Raw genomic sequence first — 20,285 nt, forward strand, 5'->3', positions numbered from 1 at the left:
CTGATTTTAACCCCTTACAGGTGTCGGTTAGTGAAGCTCTGCATCTTCATACTGTGCACCACCATCTTAGAGCTTGAGTGAGAGATGCACGTTCACATATTAATGAGGTAACTGGCTTTTTGACATCTGCTTTATGTGTTTTGGGTTAGCATATACAGTACAAACTGGGGTGTATCACATTTTTGCATCAGCTGCATTGTTCTATATCATTCTTGACATTTATTGTTCCTGCTATTCTATTATTTGTTTATTATTCCTATATATTTTAGGAAACTTAAACCTCAAAATTGTAAAGCTACAATTCTGTATCATTCATGGTACAGTTTCCAAAAAGCTGGCTATGTCTCTTATCTGTGAATGCACACTACTTTTGCCACAGGATGCGGGAATGCTTAAACTCCAAGATGGCGGCACCCAGTATAAAAGATAGAGTGTTACTAATAAGCACTTTTATTTTTTATTAACATTGAATAACAAATGTGTAAGCATGAAGGTATTTCTCTCTTCGGGTCAGAGTAGAATTCATTTATTTTATTTCACTCATTAAAATTACAACTACAAATGACTATTATTCTGATCATCGATTGAAACTATTGGTATAGTAAGATTGCTATAAAAAATAACCTGTAGATTGCATAATGTAATACATTTAAAAATAAGACAAAAAATTGTGCACTTGCATATTTTACAACACCAGCAGATCCACCCAATTATTTTATAACCAGTATCTACCTTTTTGTATCTTCTGCATAGCTTATTTTAATTCCCATGTCTACTTCCAAAAAACAATGATGACAGAATATAATTAGCTACCAAAGTAGCGCTATTACATTTCTAAGGCTCAGAAACGTGTGGCAAAAAAGAAATATATGTTCTTCTATAACCACTAGTTGCATCTTGCTCGAAAAACACTTAGCTTACAGTAAATTAATTTTATTTTAATTTATTAAAGCCATTCATATTATTATTATAAAACAAAACAAAAAAACGCATGTAAAATGAATTGACATCGGTAGAGAAAAAGGTGGCTGTAAAAAGTTCCACAAAGACACTTTTAAAGCTGTGGTCTCCATTTCAGTACAGTCTTTATGCTGTCAGTTAAACAATTAAATTTCCCTTGCCTTTGGGGAATATGGCACACAATTGTACAAGTAAAATGCAAATTGATAAAGGATTGTTCATATTTCAGTGCAGGCAGCAAGAGGCCGAATCTGTTCACAGTTCAGTTAAGCATGAGGCTAAACTTCATAGGAAGATCTGTATGTGGTTCATTCTCATATCCTGGAATGGTGTTTCTTACTGGCTTCCTCTGACTTCTCGTTAGGAGGTTTTGAAGTACCATACAGGAATATGAAGTCTTGGCTGAGTCTGAGGATCTTTAGAATTATACGTTGCTCACTTTGCTCTCCACAGGCGATCTCAGTACCCCAGGATCTGCTTTTGTTAATGTCCTCTCACGTCTAACATATCGTGGCTTTCGGACTGAAACAGGAAAAATTAGTGGATAACACTTCAAGTTTATCCCCTCAAAGAGTAGCAAAGTACCGCTCAGGACCCGCAAAACACTGCTGGTCTGAAGCAGAAACAGCGGCTTATCTAATCAGTGATATAACTAAAGCTGCTCTGCAGGTCCCGGGTAGTACTTGTACTGTGCTTTTAACAAATTTGCTGGGTTTAAAAACACAGTAGTCGATAGTATTAAAATGACATGCTCTAACAAATTTTTTTACGTTTATGGCTCTTTAAAAAGGGACATTAAAACACTAAATATATTTCATGCACTTCCCTTTTATTATGGGTGGCGCCATTTTAGCATGTAAGTTAAACTGCAAGTATCTCAAGGAGAGTTGCTGCACATGTACAAACACAAACACTGGAATGCGTTGAATGGCAGATTTCAATATGGCACCCATGACTAGAGGGAGGTAGGGAAAAACCTCAATGCTATACAAATTCCTGTATATTTGAAAATTGGAATATTGTATTGTTTTGGATCAAACTAAAATTAGTTTATTTTTTTCTTAGAGAAAAAACATAATTTATGTAAGAACTTACCTGATAAATTAATTTCTTTCATATTGGTAAGAGTCCATGAGCTAGTGACGTATGGGATATACAATCCTACCAGGAGGGGCAAAGTTTCCCAAACTCAAAATGCCTATAAATACACCCCTCACCACACCCACAATTCAGTTTAACGAATAGCCAAGTAGTGGGGTGATAAAGAAAGGAGTAAAAAGCATCAACAAAGGAATTTGGAAATAATTGTGCTTTATACAAAAAAAATCATAACCACCATAAACAGGGTGGGCCTCATGGACTCTTGCCAATATGAAAGACATTCATTTATCAGGTACGTTCTTACATAAATTTGTTTTCTTTCACGTAATTGGCAAGAGTCCATGAGCTAGTGACATATGGGATAGCAATACCTAAGATGTGGAACTCCATGCAAGAGTCACTAGAGAGGGAGGGAAAAAATAAAAACAGCCATTTTCGCTGAAAAAAAATAATCCACAACCCAAAATAAAAGTTTATTCTTATAAATGAAAGGAAAAACGTAAATCATAAGCAGAAGAATCAAACTGAAACAGCTGCCTGAAGAACTTTTCTACCAAAAACTGCTTCTGAAGAAGCAAATACATCAAAACGGTAGAATTTAGTAAATGTATGCAAAGAAGACTGAACTTTAAGAACAACTGAAGCTTTATTCTTAAAAGCCCAACGAAGTGGAGACTGATCTAGTAGAATGAGCTGTAATTCTCTGAGGCGGGGCTTGACCCGACTCCAAAAAACCTTTAACCACGATGCCAAGTAAACGGCAGAAACCTTCTGACCTTTCCTAGAACCAGAAAAGATAACAAATAGACTAGAAGTCTTCCTGAAATCTTTAGTAGCTTCAACATAATGTTTCAGAGCTCTCACCACATCCAAAGAATGTAAAGATCTCTCCAAAGAATTCTTAGGATTAGGACAACAATCTCTCTATTAATGTTGTTAGAATTCACAACTTTAGGTAAGAATTTAAATGAAGTCCGCAAAACTGCCTTATCCTGATGAAAAGGAGATTCACAAGAGAGCAGCTAATTCAGAAACTCTTCAAGCAGAAGAGATGGCCAAAAGAAACACTTTCCAAGAAAGTATTTTAATGTCCAAAGAATGCATAGTCTCAAATGGAGGAGCCTGGAAAGCCTTCAAAACCAAATTAAGACTCCAAGGAGGAGAGATTGATTTAATAACAGGCTTAAAACGAACCAAAGCCTGAACAAAACAGTGAATGTCAGGAAGCTTAGCAATCTTTCTGTGAAATAAAACAGAAAGAGCAGAGATTTGTCCTTTCAAGGAACTTGCAGGCAAACCTTTATCCAAACCATCCTGAAGAAACTGTAAAATTCTAGGAATTCTAAAAGAATGCCAAGAGAATTTATGAGAAGAACACCATGAAATATAAGTCTTCCAAACTCGATAATAAATCTTTCTAGAAACATATTTACGAGCCTGTAACATAGTATTAATCACTGAGTCAGAGAAACCTCTATGACTAAGCACTAGGCGTTCAATTTCCATACCTTCAAATTTAATTATTTAAGATCCTGATGGAAAAACGGACCATGAGACAGAAGGTCCGGTCTTAATGGAAGTGGCCAAGGTTGGCAACTAAACATCCGAACAAGATCCGCATACCAGAACCTGTGAGGCCATGCTGGAGCCACCAGCAACACAAACTATTGCTCCATGATGATTTTGGAAAAAGAACTAGAGGCAGGAAAATATAAGCAGGTTGATAACACCAAGGAAGTGTCAACGCATCCACTGCTTCCGCCTGAGGATCCCTGGACCTGGACAGGTACCTGGGAAGTTTCTTGTTTACATGAGAAGCCATCAGATCTATTTCTGGAAGACCCCACATCTGAACAACCTGAGAAAACACATCTGGATGGAGGGACCACTCCCCCGGATGTAAAGTCTGACGGCTGAGATAATCTGCTTTCCAATTGTCTATACCTGGGATATGAACCGCAGAGATTAGACAGGAGCTGGATTCCGCCCAAGCAAGTATCTGGGATACTTCTTTCATGGCTTGGGGACTGAGTCCCACCCTGATGATTGACATATGCCACAGTAGTGATATTGTCTGTCTGAAAACAAATGAACGGTTCTCTTTTCAACAGAGGCCAAATCTGAAGAGCCCTGAGAATCGCACGGAGTTCCAAAATATTGATTGGTAATCTCGCCTCTTGAGATTTCCAAACCCCTTGTGCTGTCAGAGATCCCCAAACAGCTCCCCAACCTAAAAGACTTGCATCTGTTGTGATCATAGTCCAGGTTGGATGAACAAAAGAGGCCACTAGAACTATACGATGGTGATCTAACCACCAAGTCAGAGATAGTCGAACATTGGGATTTAAGGATATTAATTGTGATATCCTTGTATAATCCATGCACCATTGGTTCAGCATACAAAGCTGAAGAGGTCTCATATGAAAACGAGCAAAGGGGATCGCGTCCAATGCTGCAGTCATGAGACCTAAAACTTCCATGCACATAGCTACTGAAGGGAATGACTGAGACTGAAGGTTTCCGACAGGCTGAAACCAAATTTTAAACGTTTCTCGTCTGTTAGAGACCATTGTCTGAGGAATCAAAGAACTTTTTGGTAAATTGATCCTCCAACCATGTTTTCGAAGAAACAACACTAATTGTTACATGTGAGATTCTGCAGAATGTAAAAACTGAGCTAGTACCAAGATATTGTCCAAATAAGGAAACACCGCAATACCCTGTTCTCTGATTACAGAGAGTAGGGCACCGAGAACATTCAAAAAGATTCTTGGAGCTGTTGCTAGGCCAAACGGAAGAGCAACAAATTGGTAATGCTTGTCTAGAAAAGAGAATCTCAGAAACTGATAATGGTAGGGATGAATCAGAATATGAAGATAAGCATCCTGTAAGTCTATTGTGGACATATAATGCCCTTGCTGAACAAAAGGCAGAATAGTCCTTATAGTCACCATCTTGAAAGTTGGTACTCTTACATAACTATTCAAAATTTTTAGATCCAAAACTGGTCTGAATAAATTTCCTTTCTTTGGAACAACGAATAGATTTGAATAAAACCCCAGACCCTGTTCCTGAAATGGAACCAGCATGATTACCTCTGAAAGCTCTAAGTCTGAAACACACTTCAGGAAAGCCTGAGCATTTACTGGATTTGCTGGGATGCCTGAGAGAAAAAAAATCTTCTCACAGGAGGTCTTACTCTGAATCCTATTTGATACCCCTGAAAGACAATAATCCGAATCCATTGATTACGGACAGAATTTGTCCAAACATCCTTGAAAAATCTTAATCTGCCCCCTACCATCTGAGCTGGAATGAGGGCCGCACCTTCATGCGGACTTGGGGGCTGGCTTTGGTTTCTTAAATGGCTTGGATTTATTCCAATTTGAAGAAGGCTTCCAATTGGAAACAGATTAATTGGGGGAAGGATTAGGTTTCTGTTCCTTAATTTGTCGAAAGGAATAAAAGCAGTTAGAAGCTTTTGATTTACGCTTAGGTCTTTTATCCTGAGGCAAAAAACCTCCCTTCCCCCCAATGACAGTTGAAATAATTGAATCCAACTGAGAACCAAATAACTTATTACCTTGGAAAGAAAGAGACAGCAATCTAGACTTAGAAGTCATGTCAGCATTCCAAGATTTAAGCCACAACGCTCTTCTAGCTAAAATAGCTAAAGACATAAATTTAACATCAATTATGATGATATCAAAAATGGCATCACAAATAAAAAGGTTAGCATGTTGAAGCAAGCGAAAAATGCTAGACAAATCAGAATCCAATACTTGTTGCGCTAAATGTTCCAACCAAAATGTTGATGCAGCTGCAACATCAGCCAAACAAATTGCAGGCCTGAAAAGATGACCAGAATATAAATAGGTTTTTCTAAGATAAGATTCCTATCTAAATGATCTTTAAAAGAAGTACTATCTTCCATAGGAATAGTAGTACGTTTAGCAAGAGTAGAGATGACTCCATCAACTTTGGGGATCTTTTCCCAAAACTCCAATGTAACTGCTGGCAAAGGATACAATTTTTTAAACATTGAAGAAGGAATAAAAGATGTACCAGGCCTATTCCATTCCTTAGAAATCATATCAGAAATAGCATCAGGAACTGGAAAAACTTCTGGAGTAACCACAGGAGGTTTATAAACAGAATTTAAACTTTTACTAGTTTTAAAATTAAGAGGACTAGTTTCCTCAATATACAATGTAATCAACACTTCTTTTAACAAAGAACGAATGTACTCTATTTTAAATAAATAAGTAGATTTGTCAGTGTCAATATCTGAGGAAGGATCTTCTGAATCAGCTAGATCCTTATCAGAAGAGGATAATTCAATATGTTTTTTGTTCATTTGAAAATTCATCAACTTTATGAGAAGTTTTAAAAGACTTTTTACGTTTATTAGAAGGCGGGATGGCAGACAGAGCCTTCTGAATAGAATCAGCAATAAAATCTTTTAAATTCACAGGTATAGTATCTTGTACATTAGATGTTGAAGAAACAACAACAGGCAATGCACTATTACTGATGGACACATTCTCTGCATGTAAAAGCTTATCATGACAACTATTACAAACCACAGCTGGAGAAAAGATCTCCACAAGTTTACAACAAATGCTTTAGTAGAACTGTTATCAGTGAGCAGGGTTCCAACAGTGATTTCTGAGACAGGATCAGTTTGAGACATCTTGCAAATGTAAGAGAAAAAACAACATATAAAGCAAAATTATCAATTTCCTTATATGGCAGTTTCAGGAATGGGGGAAAAAATGCAAACAGCATAACCCTCTGATAGAGAAAAAGGCAAGGGCATATAGGAATGGGGCTTAAAATAATGAAAATATTTGGCGCCAAGTATGACGCACAACACAAACAGAATTTTTTTTTGAGCTAACATCCGGATATGACACAACCTTGTGAAAGGACTCAGCGTCGACTAAGACGCCAGAAATGATGAATTTGCGTTATCGAACGTAATTTCGCGCCAAAAATGACGCAATATACTTTAATTTTGCCCGCGAAATAAAAAAGAACAGTCAATTGAAAAAAGACTATACCCCAGATAAGAAAAACATTTTTCCTTAAAAAATGCATTTCCCAGATATGAAACTGACAGTCTGCAAAAGAAAATATTACATAAACCTGACTCATGGCAAATATATGTACAATACATATATTTAGAACTTTATATAAATACATAAAGTGCCAAACCATATCTGAGAGTGTCTTAAATAATGAAAAACATACTTACCAAAAGACACCCATCCACATATAGCAGATAGCCAAACCAGTACTGAAATGGTTATCAGTAGAGGTAATGGAATAAGAGAGTATATCGTCAATCTGAAAAGGGAGGTAGGAGATGAATCTCTACGACCGATAACAGAGAATCTATTAAATAGATCTCCTGTGAGGAAAACCATTGTATTCAATAGGTGATACTCCCTTCACATCCCTCTGACATTCACTGTACTCAGAGGAATCGGGCTTCAAAATGCTGAGAAGCGCATATCAACGTAGAAATCTTAGCACAAACTTACTTCACCACCTCCATAAGAGGCAAAGTTTGTAAAACTGAATTGTGGGTGTGGTGAGGGGTGTATTTGTAGGCATTTTGAGGTTTGGGAAACTTTGCCCCTCCTGGTAGGATTGTATATCCCATAAGTCACTAGCTCATGGACTCTTGCCAATTACATGAAAGAAATGGTTTATTCCACAAAAATTTGTGTCATGTGATACATTTTAATTAAAGGGACATGATACCCAAATGTTGAAGCACTTAAAAGTAATTCAGCATAGCTGTAAAAAGCGGACTAGAAATTATCACCTGAACAACTCTATGAAGAAAAGGAAGATAATTACCTCATAATTTCCTAAGTATTCACACCCTATTCTAAAGTGACTTTAAGCGACCAATCAGGATGCTAGTCCCAGGACTTGCAAGGGAGAGTGCATTTCCCTATTCAGTTTAAGGAAGTTTACTATCAAATCTTGCGAGATCTCAGTGAAATCTCATTAGATCACAGCATGACCTCAGTACTGCTGATGCTAATTGGCTATCCCCCCCCCACCTGATTGCAGTTGGACAGTAGCTGAAATATACCTCTTACCAGAGCACTTACTTTGTAAGCTTAAAGGGACACTCAAGTCAAAATTAAACTTCATGATTCAGAAAGAGCATGTAATTTTAAACAACTTTCCAATTTACTTCCATTAACACAATGTGCACAGTATTTTTATATTTACACTTTTTGAGTCACCAGCTCCTACTGAGCATGTGCAAGAATTCACAGCATATACGTATATGCATTTGTGATTGGCTGATGGCTGTCACATGATACAGGGGGAGTGGAAATAGACATAATTTTGCAAATTATTTAACAAAACTCTACTACTCATTTGAAGTTCAGACTAAGTGCTATTGCATTGTCTTCTTATCATGCATTTGTTGATTATGCAAATGTACAGTGTTGACTGGTCCTTTAAGAAATTTTGAGGTAAAATATCTTCCTTTTTTACATAGAGATGTTCAGGTGATATTTTCATGTCAGCTTTTTACAGGGAGTGCAGAATTATTAGGCAAGTTGTATTTTTGAGGATTAATTTTATTATTGAACAACAACCATGTTCTCAATGAACCCAAAAAACTCATTAATATCAAAGCTGAATAGTTTCGGAAGTAGTTTTTAGTTTGTTTTTAGTTATAGCTATTTTAGGGGGATATCTGTGTGTGCAGGTGACTATTACTGTGCATAATTATTAGGCAACTTAACAAAAAACAAATATATACCCATTTCAATTATTTATTTTTACCAGTGAAACCAATATAACATCTCAACATTCACAAATATACATTTCTGAAATTCAAAAACAAAACAAAAACAAATCAGTGACCAATATAGCCACCTTTCTTTGCAAGGACACTCAAAAGCCTGCCATCCATGGATTCTGTCAGTGTTTTGATCTGTTCACCATCAACATTGCGTGCAGCAGCAACCACAGCCTCCCAGACACTGTTCAGAGAGGTGTACTGTTTTCCCTCCTTGTAAATCTCACATTTGATGATGGACCACAGGTTCTCAATGGGGTTCAGATCAGGTGAACAAGGAGGCCATGTCATTAGATTTTCTTCTTTTATACCCTTTCTTGCCAGCCACGCTGTGGAGTACTTGGACGCGTGTGATGGAGCATTGTCCTGCATGAAAAACAGAATTTATGTTTACCTGATAAATTTCTTTCTCCAACGGTGTGTCCGGTCCACGGCGTCATCCTTACTTGTGGGATATTCTCTTCCCCAACAGGAAATGGCAAAGAGCCCAGCAAAGCTGGTCACATGATCCCTCCTAGGCTCCGCCTACCCCAGTCATTCGACCGACGTTAAGGAGGAATAATAGCATAGGAGAAACCATATGGTACCGTGGTGACTGTAGTTAAAGAAAATAAATTATCAGACCTGATTAAAAAACCAGGGCGGGCCGTGGACCGGACACACCGTTGGAGAAAGAAATTTATCAGGTAAACATAAATTCTGTTTTCTCCAACATAGGTGTGTCCGGTCCACGGCGTCATCCTTACTTGTGGGAACCAATACCAAAGCTTTAGGACACGGATGAAGGGAGGGAGCAAATCAGGTCACCTAAATGGAAGGCACCACGGCTTGCAAAACCTTTCTCCCAAAAATAGCCTCAGAAGAAGCAAAAGTATCAAACTTGTAAAATTTGGTAAAAGTGTGCAGTGAAGACCAAGTCGCTGCCCTACATATCTGATCAACAGAAGCCTCGTTCTTGAAGGCCCATGTGGAAGCCACAGCCCTAGTGGAATGAGCTGTGATTCTTTCGGGAGGCTGCCGTCCGGCAGTCTCGTAAGCCAATCTGATGATGCTTTTAATCCAAAAAGAGAGAGAGGTAGAAGTTGCTTTTTGACCTCTCCTTTTACCTGAGTAAACAACAAACAAGGAAGATGTTTGTCTAAAATCCTTTGTAGCATCTAAATAGAATTTTAGAGCGCGAACAACATCCAAATTGTGCAACAAGCGTTCCTTCTTTGAAACTGGTTTCGGACACAGAGAAGGTACGATAATCTCCTGGTTAATGTTTTTGTTAGAAACAACTTTTGGAAGAAAACCAGGTTTAGTACGTAAAACCACCTTATCTGCATGGAACACCAGATAAGGAGGAGAACACTGCAGAGCAGATAACTCTGAAACTCTTCTAGCAGAAGAAATTGCAACTAAAAACAAAACTTTCCAAGATAATAACTTAATATCAACGGAATGTAAGGGTTCAAACGGAACCCCCTGAAGAACTGAAAGAACTAAATTGAGACTCCAAGGAGGAGTCAAAGGTTTGTAAACAGGCTTGATTCTAACCAGAGCCTGAACAAAGGCTTGAACATCTGGCACAGCTGCCAGTTTTTTGTGAAGTAACACCGACAAGGCAGAAATCTGTCCCTTCAGGGAACTTGCCGATAATCCTTTTTCCAATCCTTCTTGAAGGAAGGATAGAATCCTAGGAATCTTAACCTTGTCCCAAGGGAATCCGTTAGATTCACACCAACAGATATATTTTTTCCAAATTTTGTGGTAAATCTTTCTAGTTACAGGCTTTCTGGCCTGAACAAGAGTATCGATAACAGAATCTGAGAAACCTCGCTTCGATAAAATCAAGCGTTCAATCTCCAAGCAGTCAGCTGGAGTGAAACCAGATTCGGATGTTCGAACGGACCCTGAACAAGAAGGTCTCGTCTCAAAGGTAGCTTCCAAGGTGGAGCCGATGACATATTCACCAGATCTGCATACCAAGTCCTGCGTGGCCACGCAGGAGCTATCAAGATCACCGACGCCCTCTCCTGATTGATCCTGGCTACCAGCCTGGGGATGAGAGGAAACGGCGGGAACACATAAGCTAGTTTGAAGGTCCAAGGTGCTACTAGTGCATCCACTAGAGCCGCCTTGGGATCCCTGGATCTGGACCCGTAGCAAGGAACTTTGAAGTTCTGACGAGAGGCCATCAGATCCATGTCTGGAATGCCCCATAGTTGAGTGACTTGGGCAAAGATTTCCGGATGGAGTTCCCACTCCCCCGGATGCAATGTCTGACGACTCAGAAAATCCGCTTCCCAATTTTCCACTCCCGGGATGTGGATAGCAGACAGGTGGCAGGAGTGAGACTCCGCCCATAGAATAATCTTGGTCACTTCTTCCATCGCTAGGGAACTCCTTGTTCCCCCCTGATGGTTGATGTACGCAACAGTCGTCATGTTGTCTGATTGAAACCGAATGAACTTGGTCCTCGCTAGCTGAGGCCAAGCCTTGAGAGCATTGAATATCGCTCTCAGTTCCAGAATATTTATCGGTAGAAGAGATTCTTCCCGAGACCAAAGACCCTGAGCTTTCAGGGATCCCCAGACCGCGCCCCAGCCCATCAGACTGGCGTCGGTCGTGACAATGACCCACTCTGGTCTGCGGAATGTCATTCCTCGCGACAGGTTGTCCAGGGACAGCCACCAACGGAGTGAGTCTCTGGTCCTCTGATTTACTTGTATCTTTGGAGACAAGTCTGTATAGTCCCCATTCCACTGACTGAGCATGCACAGTTGTAATGGTCTTAGATGAATGCGCGCAAAAGGAACTATGTCCATTGCCGCTACCATCAACCCGATCACTTCCATGCACTGAGCTACGGAAGGAAGAGGAACGGAATGAAGTATCCGACAAGAGTCCAGAAGCTTTGTCTTTCTGGCCTCTGTTAGAAAAATCCTCATATCTGAGGAGTCTATAATTGTTCCCAAGAAGGGAACCCTTGTTGACGGGGATAGAGAACTCTTTTCCACGTTCACTTTCCAGCCGTGAGATCTGAGAAAGGCCAGGACGATGTCCGTGTGAGCCTTTGCTCGAGGGAGGGACGACGCTTGAATCAGAATGTCGTCCAGGTAAGGTACTACTGCAATTCCCCTTGGTCTTAGTACCGCTAGAAGGGACCCTAGTACCTTTGTGAAAATCCTTGGAGCAGTGGCTAATCCGAAAGGAAGCGCCACAAACTGGTAATGTTTGTCCAGGAATGCAAACCTTAGGAACTGATGATGTTCCTTGTGGATAGGAATATGTAGATACGCATCCTTTAAATCCACCGTGGTCATGAATTGACCTTCCTGGATGGAAGGAAGGATAGTTCGAATGGTTTCCATCTTGAAAGATGGGACCTTGAGAAATTTGTTTAAGATCTTGAGATCTAAGATTGGTCTGAACGTTCCCTCTTTTTTGGGAACTATGAACAGATTGGAGTAGAACCCCATCCCTTGTTCTCTTAATGGAACAGGATGAATCACTCCCATTTTTAACAGGTCTTCTACACAATGTAAGAACGCCTGTCTTTTTATGTGGTCTGAAGACAACTGAGACCTGTGGAACCTCCCCCTTGGGGGAAGTCCCTTGAATTCCAGAAGATAACCCTGGGAGACTATTTCTAGCGCCCAAGGATCCAGAACATCTCTTGCCCAAGCCTGAGCGAAGAGAGAGAGTCTGCCCCCCACCAGATCCGGTCCCGGATCGGGGGCCAATATTTCATGCTGTCTTGGTAGCAGTGACAGGTTTCTTGGCCTGCTTTCCCTTGTTCCAGCCTTGCATTGGTCTCCAAGCTGGCTTGGCTTGAGAAGTATTACCCTCTTGCTTAGAGGACGTAGCACTTTGAGCTGGTCCGTTTTTACGAAAGGGACGAAAATTAGGTCTATTTTTTGCCTTGAAAGGCCTATCCTGAGGAAGGGCGTGGCCCTTACCCCCAGTGATATCAGAGATAATCTCTTTCAAGTCAGGGCCAAACAGCGTTTTCCCCTTGAAAGGAATGTTTAGTAACTTGTTCTTGGAAGACGCATCAGCCGACCAAGATTTCAACCAAAGCGCTCTGCGCGCCACAATAGCAAACCCAGAATTCTTAGCCGCTAACCTAGCCACTTGCAAAGTGGCGTCTAGAGTGAAAGAATTAGCCAATTTGAGAGCATTGATTCTGTCCATAATCTCCTCATAAGGAGGAGAATCACTATCGAGCACCTTAATCAGTTCATCAAACCAGAAATATGCAGCTGTAGTGACAGGGACAATGCATGAAATGGGTTGTAGAAGGTAACCCTGCTGAACAAACATCTTTTTAAGCAAACCTTCTAATTTTTTATCCATAGGATCTTTGAAAGCACAACTATCCTCTATGGGTATAGTGGTGCGTTTGTTTAAAGTAGAAACCGCTCCCTCGACCTTGGGGACTGACTGCCATAAGTCCTTTCTGGGGTCGACCATAGGAAACAATTTTTTAAATATGGGGGGAGGGACGAAAGGAATACCGGGCCTTTCCCATTCTTTATTAACAATGTCCGCCACCCGCTTGGGTATAGGAAAAGCTTCTGGGAGCCCCGGCACCTCTAGGAACTTGTCCATTTTACATAGTTTCTCTGGAATGACCAACTTTTCACAATCATCCAGAGTGGATAATACCTCCTTAAGCAAAATGCGGAGATGTTCCAACTTAAATTTAAATGTAATCACATCAGATTAAGCCTGATGAGAAATGTTCCCTGAATCAGTAATTTCTCCCTCAGACAAAACCTCCCTGGCCCCCTCAAACTGGATTAGGGGCCCTTCAGAGATATTAATATCAGCGTCGTCATGCTCTTCAGTAACTAAAACAGAGCAGCCACGCTTACGCTGACAAGGTTTCATTTTGGCTAAAATGTTTTTGACAGAATTATCCATTACAGCCGTTAATTGTTGCATAGTAAGGAGTATTGGCGCGCTAGATGTACTAGGGGCCTCCTGAGTGGGCAAGACTCGTGTAGACGAAGGAGGGAATGATGCAGTACCATGCTTACTCCCCTCACTTGAGGAATCATCTTGGGCATCATTGTCATTATCACATAAATCACATTTATTTAAATGAATAGGAATTCTGGCTTCCCCACATTCAGAACACAGTCTATCTGGTAGTTCAGACATGTTAAACAGGCATAAACTTGATAAGAAAGTACAAAAAACGTTTTAAAATAAAACCGTTACTGTCACTTTAAATTTTAAACTGAACACACTTTGTTACTGCAATTGCGAAAAAACATGAAGGAATTGTTCAAAAATCACAAAATTTTCACCACAGTGTCTTAAAGCCTTAAAAATATTGCACACCAAATTTGGAAGCTTTAACCCTTAAAATAACGGAACCGGAGCCGTTATAAGCTTTAACCCCTTTACAGTCCCTGGTATCTGCTTTGCTGAGACCCAACCAAGCCCAAAGGGGAATACGATACCAAATGACGCCTTCAGAAAGTCTTTTCTAAGTATCAGAGCTCCTCTCACATGCGACTGCATGCCATGCCTCTCAAAAACAAGTGCGCCACACCGGCGCGAAAATGAGACTCTGCTTATGCTTTGGGAAAGCCCCTAAGAAATAAGGTGTCTAATACAGTGCCTGCCGATATTATTATATCAAAATACCCAGATAAAATGATTCCTCAAGGCTAAATATGTGCTAATAATGAATCGATTTAGCCCAGAAAAGTCTACAGTCTAAATAAGCCCTTGTAAAGCCCTTATTTACGATCGTAATAAATATGGCTTACCGGATCCCATAGGGAAAATGACAGCTTCCAGCATTACATCGTCTTGTTAGAATGTGTCATACCTCAAGCAGCAAGAGACTGCACACTGTTCCCCCAACTGAAGTTAATTGCTCTCAACAGTCCTGTGTGGAACAGCCATGGATTTTAGTTACGGTTGCTAAAATCATTTTCCTCATACAAACAGAAATCTTCATCTCTTTTCTGTTTCTGAGTAAATAGTACATACCAGCACTATTTCAAAATAACAAACTCTTGATTGAATAATAAAAAACTACAGTTAAACACTAAAAAACTCTAAGCCATCTCCGTGGAGATGTTGCCTGTACAACGGCAAAGAGAATGACTGGGGTAGGCGGAGCCTAGGAGGGATCATGTGACCAGCTTTGCTGGGCTCTTTGCCATTTCCTGTTGGGGAAGAGAATATCCCACAAGTAAGGATGACGCCGTGGACCGGACACACCTATGTTGGAGAAATCATGTTTTTCTTGAAGGATGCAGACTTCTTCCTGTACCACTGCTTGAAGAAGGTGTCTTCCAGAAACTGGCAGTAGGACTGGGAGTTGAGCTTGACTCCATCCTCAACCCGAAAAGGCCCCACAAGCTCATCTTTGAGGATACCAGCCCAAACCAGTACTCCACCTCCACCTTGCTGGCGTCTGAGTCGGACTGGAGCTCTCTGCCCTTTACCAATCCAGCCACGGGCCCATCCATCTGGCCCATCAAGACTCACTCTCATTTCATCAGTCCATAAAACCTTAGAAAAATCAGTCTTGAGATATTTCTTGGCCCAGTCTTGACGTTTTAGCTTGTGTGTCTTGTTCAGTGGTGGTCATCTTTCAGCCTCTCTTACCTTGGCCATGTCTCTGAGTATTGCACACCTTGTGCTTTTGGGCACTCCAGTGATGTTGCAGCTCTGAAATATGGCCAAACTGGTGGCAAGTGGCATCTTGGCAGCTGCACGCTTGACTTTTCTCAGTTTATGGGCAGTTATTTTGCGCCTTGCTTTTTCCACACGCTTCTTGCGACCCTGTTGACTATTTTGAATGAAACGCTTGATTGTTTGATGATCACGCTTCAGAAGCTTTGCAATTTTAAGAGTGCTGCATCCCTCTGCAAGATATCTCACTATTTTTGACTTTTCTGAGCCTGTCAAGTCCTTCTTTTGACCCATTTTGCCAAAGGAAAGGAAGTTGCCTAATAATTATGCACACCTGATATAGGGTGTTGATGTCATTAGACCACACCCCTTCTCATTACAGATATGCACATCACCTAATATGCTTAATTGGTAGTAGGCTTTCAAGCCTATACAGCTTGGAGTAAGACAACATGCATTAAGAGGATGATGTGGTCAAAATACTCATTTGCCTAATAATTCTGCACACAGTGTATAGTTATTTTACATCAATTTCAAGTGATTTGGCATACGAGTATTATGTCCCTGTAAGATGTTTTTTTAAAAACTGTATACAAGTTTGATTCTGTTGTCAAAATTACTTACTTTGTATAATCTAGAAAAAACTTGAAATATAATTGTTTTGCTTTGAGTTTGCTTTTGTATAACCAATAATACATATAAGATTACCTGAAGATTTGGGGTTTGGAATCATGGATGCCTGCAGAGAGGGCAAAACATATAAAGTAAAATCAATACACTATATATCAAACACCTTATCTAATTAAAAAGGACACATTCTCTTTAGGAATAGTTGGATGTTAAAGATAAGGGGCAACTAAAGTTAAAATTAAAAAAAGTTTCATGATTCAGATAAAGCAAGCATTAAATATAGAACTTCCATTATCAAATGAACTTAACATTAATTGTTATCTGTAGGAATGTGCATAATTTCGGAATTTGCACGTGTCTGTGTGCTTTTTATGTTTAGTTCATACTTCATGAATGTTTAGGTGCAGGAATATATTATAACAAACATTTTGTTTGAATCACATTTTACTCCTTTTAAAGGGACAGTATACACCACTTTTCATATATCTGCATGTAAGAGACACTACTATAAAGAATAATATGCACAGATACGGATATAAAAAAGTAAATTTATGCTTATCTGATAAATTGATTTCTTCTATGGTATGACGAGTCCATGGATTCATCCATTACTTGTGGGATATTATCCTTCCTAACAGGAAGTGGCAAAGAGCACCACAGCAGAGCTGTCTAAATAGCTCCTCCCTTAGCTCCACCCCCCCAGTCATTCGACCGAAGGTACAGGAAGAAAAAGGAGAAAATAAAAGGTGCAAAGGTGACTGAAGTTTAAAATCAAAAAAATATAATCTGTCTTAAAATGACAGAGCGGGCCGTGGACTCGTCGTACCATAGAAGAAATTATTTTATCAGATAAGCATAAATTTACTTTTCTTCTATAATGGTACGACGAGTCCACGGATTCATTGATTACTTGTGGGATACAATACCAAAGCTACAGGACACGGATGAACGGGAGGGACAAGACAGATGGCTAAACAGAAGGCACCACTGCTTGAAGAACTTTTCTCCCAAAAATAGCCTCCGAAGAAAAGTATCAAATTTGTAAAATTTGGAAAAGGTATGAAGCGAAGACCAAGTCGCAGTCTTACAAATCTGTTCAACAGAAGCATTTTTAAAAGCCCATGTGGAAGCCACCGCTCTAGTAGAGTGAGCCGTAATTTGTTCAGGAGGCTGCTGTCCAGCAGTCTCGTATGCCAAACGGATGATGCTTTTCAGCCAAAAAGAAAGAGGTAGCCGTAGCTTTTTGACCTCTATGTTTTCCAGAATAGACAACAAACAAAGAAGATGTTTGACGAAAATCTTTGGTCGCATGCAAATAAAACTTCAAAGCACGAACCACGTCCAAGTTGTGCAACAGACGCTCCTTCTTAGAGGAAGGATTAGGACACAGAGAAGGAACAATAATCTCCTGATTAATATTCTTATTAGTAACAACCTTAGGAAGGAATCCAGGTTTGGTACGCAAAACCACCTTATCAGCATGGAAAACAAGATAAGGCGAGTCGCATTGCAATGCAGATAGTTCAGAAACTCTTCGAGCCGAAGAGATAGCAACTAAAAACAGAACTTTCCAAGACAGAAGCTTAATATCTATGGAATGCATAGGTTCAAACGGAAACCCTTGAAGAACTTTAAGAACTAAATTCAAACTCCATGGCGGAGCAATAGGTTTAAACACAGGCTTGACTCTAACTAAAGCCTGACAGAACGACTGAACGTCTGGAACATCTGCCAGAAGCTTGTGCAGTAAAATTGATAAAGCAGATATCTGTCCCTTTAGGGAACTAGCTGATAGCCCCTTCTCCAATCCTTCTTGGAGAAAGGACAAAATCCTAGGAATCCTGATCTTACTCCATGAGTTGCCTTTGGATTCGCACCAATAAAGATATTTACGCCATATCTTATGATAAATTTTCCTAGTGACTGAATCAAGGTATCTATGACCGACTCAGAGAATCCCCGCTTGGATAAAATCAAGGGTTCAATCTCCAGGCAGTCAGCTGCAGAGAAACTAGATTTGGATGCTGGAAGGGACCTTGAATCAGAAGGTCCTGTCTCAACGGCAGAGTCCATGGTGGAAGAGATGACATCTCCACCAGGTCTGCATACCAGTCCTGCGTGGCCACGCAGGTGCTATCAAAATCACTGAAGCTCTCTCCTGTTTGATTCTGGCAATTAAACGAGGAAATGGTGGAAACACATGAGCCAGGTTGAACGACCAGGGTACTGCTAGAGCATCTATCAGTACTGCTTGAGGATCCCTTGATCTGGGCCCGTAACAAGGAAGTTTGTCGTTCTGACGAGACACCATCAGATCCAATTCCGGTGTGCCCCATTGATGAATCAATTGTGCCCCATTGATGAATCAATTGTGCAAACACCTCCGGATGGAGTTCCCACTCCCCCGGATGAAAAGTCTGATGACTTAGAAAATCCACTTCCCAGTTCTCCACTCCTGGGATATAGATTGCTGATAGATGGCAAGAGTGAGTCTCTGCCCATCGAATTATTTTGGTAACCTCTATCATCGCTAGAGAACTCTTTGTTCCCCCCTGATGATTGATATATGCTACAGTGGTGATATTGTCCGAATGGAATCTTATGAATCTGGCCGAAGCCAGCTGAGGCCACGCCTGAAGTGAGTTCAATATTCTAGAACTGAGAGCGATATTCAGCGGGAGGAGAGCCTCCTCCTGAGTCCACACACCCTGTGCTTTCAGGGAGTTCCAGACTGCACCCCAGTCCAATAGGCTGGCGTCCGTCATCACTATGACCCATGCTGGCCTGCGGAAACACATTCCCTGGGACAGATGATCCTGTGACAACCAACAAAGAAGAGAGTCTCTGGTCTCTTGATCAAGATTTATCTGAGGAGGTAAATCCGCATAATCCCCATTCCACTGTTTGAGCATGCATAGTTGCAGTGGCCTGAGATGCAAGCGAGCAAACGGAACTATGTCCATTGCCGCTACCATGAGTCCGATTACCTCCATACACTGAGCCACTGACGGCCGGGGAATGGAATGAAGAGCTCGGCAGGTGGTTAAAATCTTTAATTTCCTGACCTCCGTCAGAAAAATTTTCATGTACACCGAATCTATCAGAGTTCCCAGGAATGGAACTCTTGTGAGAGGAATAAGTGAACTCTTTTTTACGTTCACCTTCCACCCGTGAGAGCTTAGAAAAGCCAACACGATGTCCATGTGAGATTTGGCTAGGTGGTAAGTTGACGCCTGAATTAAGATATCGTCCAGATAAGGCGCCACTGCTATGCCCCGGTGGTCATAAATTGACCCTCCTGGATCATTGGTAAAATAGTCCGAATGGTCTCCATCTTGAAGGAATTTGTATAGAATCTTGAGATCTAAAATTGGTCTGAAGGTTCCCTCTTTCTTGGGAACCACAAACAGATTGGAGTAAAACCCCTGCCCTTGTTCTGTTTTCGGAACTGGGCAGATCACTCCCATGGTATATAGGTCTTCTACACAGCGTAAGAACGCCTCTCTTTGTCTGGTTTACAGACAATTGAGAAAGATGGAATCTCCCTCTTGGAGGAGAATCCTTGAAATCTAGAAGATACCCCTGGGTTACGATTTCTAACGCCCAGGAGTCCTGAACGTCTCTTGCCCAAGCCTGAGCAAAGAGAGAAAGTCTGCCCTCTACTAGATCCAGTCCCGGATCGGGGGCTACCCCTTCATGCTGTCTTGATGGCAGCAGCAGGCTTCTTGGCCTGTTTACCTTTGTTCCAAGTCTGGTTAGGTTTCCAGACCGACTTGGATTGAGCAAAATTCCCCTCTGGTTTTGCAGCAGGGGAAGAGGTAGCGGGACCACCTTTGAAGTTCCGAAAGGAACGAAAATTATTTTGTTTGGCCCTCATCTTATTTGTTTTATCCTGAGGGAGGGCATGGCCTTTTCCTCCAGTGATGTCTGAAATGATCTCTTTCAGTTCAGGCCCGAATAGGTTCTTACCCTTGAAAGGGGTGGCTTAAAGCTTAGATTTTGATGACACATCAGCAGACCAGGACTTAAGCCATAACGCTCTACACGCTAAAATGGCGAAACCTGAATTCTTTGCCGCTAATTTAGCCAGTTGAAAAGCGGCATCTGTAATGAA

The 20,285-nt window shown here is 40.8% G+C and overlaps 1 protein-coding gene across 3 annotated transcripts in view; it reads right to left on the minus strand.

The window, feature by feature from the left end:
• Positions 1-510: 510 nt before the first annotated feature.
• C8H1orf159 (chromosome 8 C1orf159 homolog) overlaps positions 511-20,285 on the minus strand; it is a 189,810-nt gene continuing 170,035 nt past the window's right edge. For all 3 annotated transcript variants that reach the window (XM_053690471.1, XM_053690468.1, XM_053690470.1), the window contains exons 9-10: positions 16,250-16,280; positions 511-1,482 (exon numbers count right to left, since the gene is read on the minus strand). In XM_053690471.1, coding sequence (XP_053546446.1) covers positions 1,385-1,482; positions 16,250-16,280 — 129 coding nt within the window. In that variant the 3' untranslated portion in view covers positions 511-1,384. The remainder of the gene's footprint in view (positions 1,483-16,249; positions 16,281-20,285) is intronic.

Source organism: Bombina bombina, chromosome 8 (genome assembly GCF_027579735.1).
Source record: "Bombina bombina isolate aBomBom1 chromosome 8, aBomBom1.pri, whole genome shotgun sequence".
In the NCBI taxonomy this organism is placed as follows: Eukaryota; Metazoa; Chordata; class Amphibia; order Anura; family Bombinatoridae; genus Bombina; species Bombina bombina.